General features: G+C 41.7%; 1 protein-coding gene across 3 annotated transcripts in view; it reads left to right on the top strand.

Annotated features, from left to right (window-relative positions):
- The window catches only part of LOC124039949 (ATP-citrate synthase), a 123855-nt gene extending 115749 nt beyond the window's left edge, over nt 1–8106 (top strand). For all 3 annotated transcript variants that reach the window (XM_046356536.1, XM_046356534.1, XM_046356535.1), the window contains one exon: nt 6678–8106. In XM_046356536.1, coding sequence (XP_046212492.1) covers nt 6678–6772 — 95 coding nt within the window. In that variant the 3' untranslated portion in view covers nt 6773–8106. The remainder of the gene's footprint in view (nt 1–6677) is intronic.
- The last annotated feature ends 1873 nt before the right edge of the window (nt 8107–9979 follow it).

Below are 9979 nucleotides of genomic sequence, written 5' to 3'. Positions count from 1 at the left end.
TTAAAGACCAAATTAAATTTTTCTTTGATACCAACGACAACAGAGACCTCCCCAGCATTATTGTGGGAAACACTGAAGGCTTATCTGAGAGGCTGTATCATCTCCTTTCAGGCTGCCAGGAGTAGGCAAAACAGAGGAAAACTGGAAGAACTGGAGGGACAAATTCACTTACTGGATAGGGAGAATGCTAGCCACCCATCTATTGAGAAACATAAAAAATTACCTCTTTTTAAAATTTGAATATAATCAGATTCTCCAAGCTAAAATTGCTAAATCTTTTCTCTATGCCAAGCAAAAATATTTTGAGTTTGGTGACAAACCACACAAATTACTCGCCAGACAACTTCGAAAAAATGTAAGTGACAGAATGATTCACAAAGTTAAATCAGCATCTGGGGAATTACTCTCTTCCCCCAAAGACATCAATGACAGATTCCGGCAGTTTTGAGACTCTATATATCCGCTCTAAAGCGGATCCTAACCCCTTAATTATGCAAACATTTTTGGAGGACTAGTCTTCCTGCCCTGAACCAGGAAGATTCTAACTTCCTGAATAAGGAAATATCTCTTGATGAAATTTGAGAAACAATTACATCTCTAAAGAGTGGCAAGAACCCGGGCCCAGATGGATACCCTGGTGAATTCTATAAAACATTCAGCAACATGCTCTCTCCCTACCTGCACAAAATGTTGGTTCAGGCCAATGAGGATGGAGCTCTCCCTTCTACTTCGGACGAAGCGTTCATTACAGTTATACATAAGAAGGGTAAGGATCCAGAAGAGGTAGGGTCATACAGACCAATATCTCTCCTTAATATAGACCAAAAGATTTTAGCAAAAACTCTGGCCAACAGACTTAGCACTTTAATTGGCAAATTGGTCCATTCGGATCAGACCGGCTTTATCCCTAACAGAAACTCATTCTTCAATCTCAGGCGCCTCTTCAATATTATGTATTCTCAGAGGTTACCCAACGTGGACCTTGCCGTCATATCTCTTGACGCTGAAAAGGCCTTTGACCAAGTTGAGTGGCCCTATCTATTCAAGGTCCTACAGTAATGTCATATTGGAGATGAGTTCATAAATTGGATCCAGCTTTTATATAGGAACCCCTGTGCCAGAATACTCACTGACCAATCATTGTCGCCCCGATTTAACCTTAACAGGGGGACAAGGCAGGGTTGTGCGCTGTCGCCTATGCTCTTCGCCCTAATTATCGAACCGCTCACTCAGACGATTAGATCTCATGCAGCAATATATGGCTATATAATACCTAAAGATACTCTTAAGATTTCCCTATACGCAGATGACATCCTCTATGTAACAGAACCCCAGGCTAGTATCCCAGCTATTCTTGATGTGATCAATTTGTTTGGTACCTTCTCGGGATACAGAATAAATTGGAACAAGAGTGAATTAATGCCCATACGGTCGCAAAACACCTCCTGGCTAGAACATCTCCCATTTAAGTTATCTTCAGAAACATGTACCTACCTAGGAATTGTAGTTACCAAACAATACTCCTTACTATTTAAAGAGAATTTCCCCTCTCTGATACAAAGCAAACATACTCTTTTGGAGAACTCTCCCAATTTCTCTGCTCTGAAGAATTAATGCCATTAAAATGGTCCTCCTCCCACAACTGCTCTACCTATATCAGAACATCCCAGTATTCATACCTAAATCCTTAGGTAAAAAAACACCTCTGTAAATCCAAGATGGAAGGATGGTCTCTCCCAAATTTTATTACTGGGCCGCTAACCTCCGCGTTGTTACGTTTCTGCTGGATGACACACTTCCGGCATCCAGCTGGCTTACTATGGAGCGTGAGTGTCACCCCTTCTCTATTGGCGCTGTGATTTTGTCGCCTGTCAATCTGGAGATGTCACTTTATTGTAACAATCCTATTATACATAGCACAGTCCGAATCTGGAAGCAAATGAAAGTCCACTTTGAGCTTAGACCAATGTCATTCATGCTCCCTGTCGCCAGGAATCCCTCCTTTGCCCCTTCTAACCTTGATAACACCTTTGAGCGATGGGGACAGCTGGGGATAAGTACCATAGGGGATTTATACATAGAAGGGACCTTTGCTTCCTTTGAGTTGCAGAGGGAAACTTATAAACTTCCCAGAAGTAATTTTTTCAGATGCCTACAAATTAGAGACTACGTTAGAAAACACCTCCCAACATTTGGGAATGCTAAACCTTCCATGTTTGACGGATGCATAAAAATATGCCCCACCTCAGAAATTGATATCGCGTCTATATGATGCTTTTCAATCTGTTAGCACACCTTCTACAGATGCCATCAAGGCAAAATGGGAGGAAGAACTAGGGACTGACATTTCTGTGGCAGACTGGGAAGAGAGCTTGGAGTATATCCACACATGCTCCATTAATTCCAGACATAGTCTCATACAATTCAAGGTATTACACAGATTACACTATTCCAAAACTAAACTGCATAGGATATTTCTTGATACATCCCCTACATGTGATAAATGTCAGGCTGCGCAGGGTACACTACTCCACTGCTTTGACTTATGCTCTAGCTTGCATGGTTATTGGTGTGGAATTTTTGGGATCCTCTCTGAAGTTTTGGAGACTTATATAGATCCAGACCCGCTTCTGATAATCCTGGGAGTATCTGAGTCCCTAAACGGATTAACCAACCCCCAAAAACCACTAATCTCGTATGGTCTCATTTCGTCAAAAAAAAAAATCTTGTTGTTTTGGAAAAGGAGGGAAGCGCCCTCTACCAAATTATGGCTCAGTGAATTGGCAAACACTGTACACTTAAAGAATTAGATATATTCTGAACAATAAATTATCAACATTTGATCAAATCTGGCAGCCTTTCCTCTCCTACTTGGACGAGTCGGCGCTGTGAATTTGTACTTCTTAACGCACTCTCAATTGTAATATTTTAATCTACCTTTGGGCAGCATGTGCTGGCCCTGCCACCCGAGCAGTTGGGGGGGGGATATCTTCCCTCTTTCTTTCTACATGTCCTTGTTTTGTATGTCGTGTTTTGTATTTGTTTTTCACCCAGAACTCTGGGTATTGTTGTTCCTGTATGCTCTTTTATGTTTAGATAAGAATTGTATACCTGTCTTGTATACCTATACACCATTCTTGTGTGCGTTTAATAAAAAATATTTGAAACTATTTCACTTGTGATTTCATGAATACGAATATTCTCTAGTAATATTTGTCCATTGCGTTATGCTAATTAGTGTCAGTTGATGACAATTCTCCCGGATCCAAGAGGTTTTAACACCCTAAATATTGATTCTAAACATCGTTTGACAAGTTGCTACGGACTGTAACGGAACTTGTTTTTTTACTTTGTCTGAAACTAGTGAACGCGCTTGGCGAGTTTAGATTGTGTACTGAACGCGTCAAAGAAAGGAGCTAATTTGACAAATGATGGACATTATCGAACAGAACAAGAATTAACTGTTGACCAGGGATTCCTGGGAGTGCATTCTGATGAAGATCATCAAAGGTAAGTGAATATTTCTAATACTATTTCTGACATCTGACTCCAACATGGCGGGTATCTGTTTAGTTTGATTTGGTCTCTGGCTATAACCTAACATAATGATATGTTCCGCTTTCGCCGAAAAGCGTTTTTGAAATCGGACACTGTGGTTGGATTAACGAGAATTGTATCTTTTAAAATGGTGTAAAATGCTAATATGTTTGAGGAATTTGAATTTGGCGCCCTGCAGTTTCACTGGCTGTTGAGAGGTGGGGTACTCACGTCCCGAACGGTCCCAGAGAGGTTAATGGGTCTGTCCAGCATGGTGGTGCATAGGGAAAGGTTTACATTTTGGTTATTTAGCAGAAGCTCTTATCCAAAGCGACTTAGAGCCAGTGCATTCAACTTGAGGTAGCTAGGTAAGGCAACCAAATCAAATTTTGTTGGTCACATACACATGGTTATCAGATATTAATGCGAGTGTAGAGAAATGCAGTAATATGTAACATTCACAACAACTACCTTGTAAATATTAATAAAGTGGCTAGTGATACCTTTTATTCAGTCCATATATTAGTGGCCAGAGATTTGAGTCTGTTGGCTGCAGCCTATATGTTGGTGGTGGCTGTTTAACAGTCTGATGGCCTTGAGATCGAAGCTGTTTTTCAGTCTCTCGGTCCCAGCTTTGATGCACCTGTACTGACCTTCTGGATGGTAGCGGGGTGAACAGGCAGTGGCTCGGGTGGTTGTTGTCCTTGATGATCTTTTTTTTGGCCTGTTTTTTTGGCCTGTTGGTGTCCTGGAGGGCCACCCTACCCTCTGGAGAGCCTTGCTGTTGAGGGCAGTGCAGTTATACCTTAATTTCAACAAGGAACACAGACTGAGACCATGGTCTCTTTTACAGCTGGGCCCTGCGTATAGTTGCCGTACCAGGCAGTAATGCAACCCGACAGGATGCTCTCGATTGCATCTGTAAAGGTTTGTGTTTTTAGGTGACAAGACAAATGTCTTCAGCCTCATGAGGTTGAAGAGGCACTGTTGCGCCTTTACCACGTTGTCTGTGTGGGTGGAACATTTCAGTTTGTCTGAGGTATACGACGAGCAACTTAACACTTTCCACATTTTCCACTACTGTCCCGTGTGGGTGGGTGCTCCCTCTGCTGTTTCGTGAAGTCCACGATCATCTCCTTTGTTTTGTTGACGTTGAGTGAGGTTATTTTCCTGACACCACACTCAGAGGGCCCTCCCCTCCTCCCTGTAGGCAGTCTCATCGTGGTTGGTAATCAAGCCTACCACCTTAATGATTTGAGTTGGAAGCGTGCATGGCCACACAGTTATGGAGGGAGTACAGGAGACTGCTGAGAATGTACCCTTGAGGCCCCAGTGTTGAGGAGCAGCAGGGTGGAATGTTGTTTCCTACCTTCACCACATGGGGGGCAGCCCGTCAGGAAGTCCGGGACCCAGCTGCACAGGGCGGGGTCGAGACTCAGGGTCTCGAGCTGAATGACAAATTTGGAAGGTACTATGGCATTAAATGCTGAGCTGTAGTCAATGAACAGCATTCTTACATAGGTATTTCTCTTGTCCAGACGGGATTGTGCAGTGTGATAGTGATTGCATCATCTGTGGACCTAATGGGGTGGTAAGCAAATTGGAGTGGGTCTAGGGTATCAGGTAGGGTGGAGGTAATATGATCCTTGACTAGTTTCTCAAAGCACTTCATGATGACTGAAGTGAGTGCAACTGGGTAATAGTCATTTAGTTCAGTTACCTTAGCTTTCTTGGGAACAGGAACAATGGTGGCAATTTTGAAGCATGTGGGGACCGGAGACTGGGATAGGGAAAGATTGAATATGTTTGTAAATGATCACCAGTCAGATGGTCTGTGCATGTTCTTAGGACACGGCTAGGGATGCCATCTGGGCCGGCAGCCTTGCGAGGGTTAACAAGTTTAAATGTTTTACTCACATTGGCCATGGAGAAGGAGAGCCCACAGGCTTTGGTAGTGGGCCGTGGCACTGTATTGTCCTCAAAGCGAGCAAATAAGTTTTTTAATTTGTCTGGGAGCAAGACGTTGGAGTTCGCGGTCCTTCTGTAGCTCAGTTGGTAGAGCATGGCGCTTGTAACGCCAGGGTAGTGGGTTCGATCCCCGGGACCACCCATACGTAGAATGTATGCACACATGACTGTAAGCGCTTTGGATAAAAGCGTCTGCTAAATGGCATATATTATATTATATTATTCGCAACGGGGCTTGTTTTCTTTTTGTAATATGTGATTGACTGTAGACCCTGCCAAATGCGTTTTGAGCCGTTGAATTGCAACTCTACTTTGTCTCTATACTGACGCTTTGCTTGTTTGAGGGAATAGCTGCATTGTTTGTATTCGTTCATGTTTCCAGTCGCCTTGCCATGATTAAAAGAGGTGCTTCTCTTTCAGTTTAGCGCGAATGTGCCATCAATCCACGGTTTCTGTTTAGGAAAGGTTTTAATAGTCACAGTTGGGTACGACATCTCCGATGCACTTGCTAATAAACTCGCTCGCCGAGTCAGCGTTATTGTCTGAGGCTATCTGGAACATATATCCCAGTACACGTGATTTAAGCAATCTTGAAGTGTCATCCGATTAGTCAGATCAGCATTGGATAGACCTGAGCAGGGGCGTTTCCTGTTTTAGTTTGTCTATAGGCTGGGAATTTTTTTTAAATGGAGTCTTGGTCAGATTTGCCAAAATGCAGGGCGGGGGGAGGGCTTTGTATGCATCGCAGAAGTTAGTGTGGCAATGATCCAGAATGCTACGATCTCGTGTCACTCATTCGATAAGCTGATAGAATTTAGGGAGTCTTGTTCTCACGTTAGCTTTGTTAAAATCCCCAGTAACAATAAATGCAGCCTCGATGTATGGTTTCTAGTTTAGTGAAGTTCTTTCAGGTTGGAGGGATATATGCAACTGACTATAATCGAGGAGAATTCTCTTGGAAGATAATGCGGTCAGCATTTGATTGTAAGGAATTCTAGGTCAGGTGAACAAAATTACTTAAGTTCCTATATGTTGTAGTGATTACACCATGAGTCGTTAATCATAAGGCATACACCCCCGCCCTTCACTATATCACAGTAATACTAAGTTATAAGGTGTAGTTAAATAAGTTCTAGTTAATCAATAATCACTTTCTCTACTTCCCATCCCAGGTCATTACCTGGACCAGAAGAGGCTAAAACAGGGCCTGTACCGCCACCCATGGGATGACATCTCCTATGTGCTTCCTGAACACATGTCAATGTAACTGATGACAGCGAGCGGCACCTCTGGATGTCAACCCTCGGATATGACGGGAAGCAATTTTCACCTTATCACTTCAACAACCTCTGCCTTTGGGCAGGGTAAATCCAGAGGTGGGGGAATATGGGGGAAGAGGGGAGCGTTAGTTTTATCCGTAGGTCACTAAAGAAAAGGGGAATAATTTCATGTTATTTAAGTTATGAGTTCAAGATAAGTTATTCAATCGTTAACAACAACAAAAAGGAGCCGAACCAATGCAAGCTGCAGCTGTGGTCACACTAGGTGACTGGGAAAACTAGGTCAACGGTTCACAAATGGGATAGTGGCTCACTTATTTTTGACCATGCCACCTGGTTGTTTGAGTGATTGGTCCATCGCCTACTCACTTATATTTTCATATCTTTTACTAAACTCTCAAACGATTAACAGTTGGTTGAGCTGTATAATAGGGCTAGCCCTGCTTTAGGCCTCTAGGGTGTGTGCTGTTGAAAGTTAGCATGCTTTCTGGGTGACTTGGTAATGCACATAACATGAACACTAGCTTGTCTATGGAGAAGTAGTCTTAGTCGGTAAACCTGCATCCCTCAATGGAGTGTAAAAGCCTTGAACGATCCACTGTCATGTACATTACAAAACCAAAGTATTGTGTGAGTAATATTGTATTAGATTTTATTTACACATTTACTCTAGTTTCTGACCTTAATCCCCTTCCAAAGTTGTGTAGCCTATTATGGTGTGTACTCTGTGGCTGTTCAAGATAAGGGGGCACGGTTTAAGTAGCTGAATGTTAGTGTCGATTTGCCACTGCCTTTTTTGTTGTTGTTAGGATCGCAATTATCTGTTGCAAAAGCAACAGCTACTCTTCCTGATGTCCTTTCTCATCCCCTCTGTCATTGGACGAAACGATCATGTTAACTTTATTTTCATCCATTTAGATTTCAAGAAATGACAAATGATACATGGGTGGTGTTTGTTAAAAATGTGTTATTTTAAAATGTTTCAAAATAAAGGAAAAGCCAATAAACAGTCCTACTTTTGAAGGGGTTAATTGCTTTAAAATGTGAGTCTTAAACGCATCTTTTGCGAGGGACCATGAAGGCAGTGTATTTTATCTGGGAAAATAGTGTCTGATTTGCACGTATGACTAGACTACTGCTACCAAGGACCTGACCTGTGTGGCGCCATTTTTCTTTGACCTCAATGTTCTGTGACAGGCATGTTTGTTCTCTTTGTTTTACTCAGTTTTATTTAAATGTGAATTAAATATGCTTCTTAGTTTAAATATATGCCCAGAATTGTTATATTGTAGTTTAATAAAACCAAGAATGTCTAACTTTTCATTGTGGCTATTTATTATCACTAAGTGATGCATGTAGCAGCTGTCTGTTCTCTTCTTCTTTTTTCCCCCCAAAGGTGCCGGTCGACACACATTGGTGTGAAGGAATAAGTATCATCCAAATATATCCTCATAGTATATAGGTTAACTGAGCATATACAGACAGTGGAGAAATTATTTTGTGTGGGAATATACAGTGGCAAGAAAAAGTATGAACCCTTTGGAATTACCTGCATTTCTGCATAAATTGGTCATAAAATTTGATGTCACAACAATAGACAGTCTGCTTAAACTAAAAACAAACAATTAGACGTTTTTATGTCTTTATTGAACACACCATGTGAACATTGTGTCGAGTGGAAAAAGTAGGTGAACCCTTGGATTTAATAACAAGTTAACCCTCCTTTGGCAGCAATAACCTCAACCGAATGTTTTCTGTAGTTGCGGATCAGACCTTCAAAGGTCAGGAGGAATTTTGGACCATACATTTTTACCAAACTGTTTCAGTTCAACAATATTCTTAGGATGCCTGGTGTGAACCGCTCTCGGGTTCATGTCACAGCATTTTAAATCGGGTTAAAGTCGGGACTCTGACTGGGCCACTCCAGAAGGTGCATTTTCTTCTGTTGAAGCCATTCTGTTGATTTACTTCTGTCTTTTGGGTCATTGTCCTGTTGCATCACCCAACTTCTGTTCGTCAATAGAGATGTTAGCATGTTCCAGAGATTTCTGTACGTCTTTAGCTGACACTCTAGGATTCTTAACCTCGTTGAGTATTCTGCACTGTGCTCTTGCAGTCATCTTTGCAGGACGCCCACTCTTTGGAGAGTAGCAACAGTGCTGAACTTTCTCCATTTATAGACAATTTGTCTTACCTGTGGACTGATGAACATAAAGGCTTTCAGTTTTTTTTTTTTCAACCATTCCAGCAAGTCAACAATTTTTAATCTAAAGTCTTCTGAGATCTCTTTTGTTTGAGGCATGGTTCACATATGGCAATGCTTCTTGTGAATAGCAAACTTAAATTGTGTTTTTTTAATAGGGCAAGGCAGCTCGAACCAACATCTCCGAACTGGTCTCATTGATTGGACTCCAGGTTAGCTGACTCCTGACTCCAATTAGCTTTTGGATAAGTCACATACTTTTTAAATGTATTAATATAGACCAGAAAAATAAATGTGTTATTAGTTTAAGCACGTCTATTGTTGTGACTTAGATGAAGATCAGATCAAATTTTGACAAATTTATGTGGAAATCCAGGTAATTCCAAAGGGTTCACATACGTTTTCTTGCCACTGTATATATTTTTTTAGGTGGGCCCTGAACAGAAAAAAATAACTCCCACAGGGGAAAGAAAAAGTGCATACTGCTCTCTGTGGTGAAAGCTTAACTCCGAAAGCCACTATCAGCTGATAGTGGCCACTTGATCTGCACTATCGTCTACCAATACACTCGTCCCGTGTGGAACGGATCGATAAAGCATCCTCCATTTAGGCATAATTTCCCTCATTAACTAGCCTTATTGGTGGACCGACGTTGGAAAATTTGACATACAGTGCATTCGGAAAGTATTCAGGCACCTGGACTTTTTTCACATTTAGTTACTTGACAGCCTTATTCTAAAATTAATTAGTTTTTCCCTCATTAATCTACCCATAATAACGCAAAAACAGGTTTTTAGACATGTATAAAATGTAGTATTCATACCCTTTACTCGGTGCTTTGTTGATGCACCTTTTGGAAGCTATCGTGCCTTTTTCCTGAGAAGTGGATTCTGTCTGGCAACTACCATAAAGGCCTGGTTTTTGAATGCTGCTGAGATGGGGCAACCTTCCAGAAGAACCACCATCTCCACAGAAGAACTCTGGAGCTTTG

Source organism: Oncorhynchus gorbuscha, linkage group LG07 (assembly GCF_021184085.1).
Source record: "Oncorhynchus gorbuscha isolate QuinsamMale2020 ecotype Even-year linkage group LG07, OgorEven_v1.0, whole genome shotgun sequence".
NCBI lineage: Eukaryota > Metazoa > Chordata > Actinopteri > Salmoniformes > Salmonidae > Oncorhynchus > Oncorhynchus gorbuscha.
The sequence above is the reverse complement of the archived record's forward strand: the minus strand, read 5'-3'. Positions and strand labels throughout refer to the sequence as shown.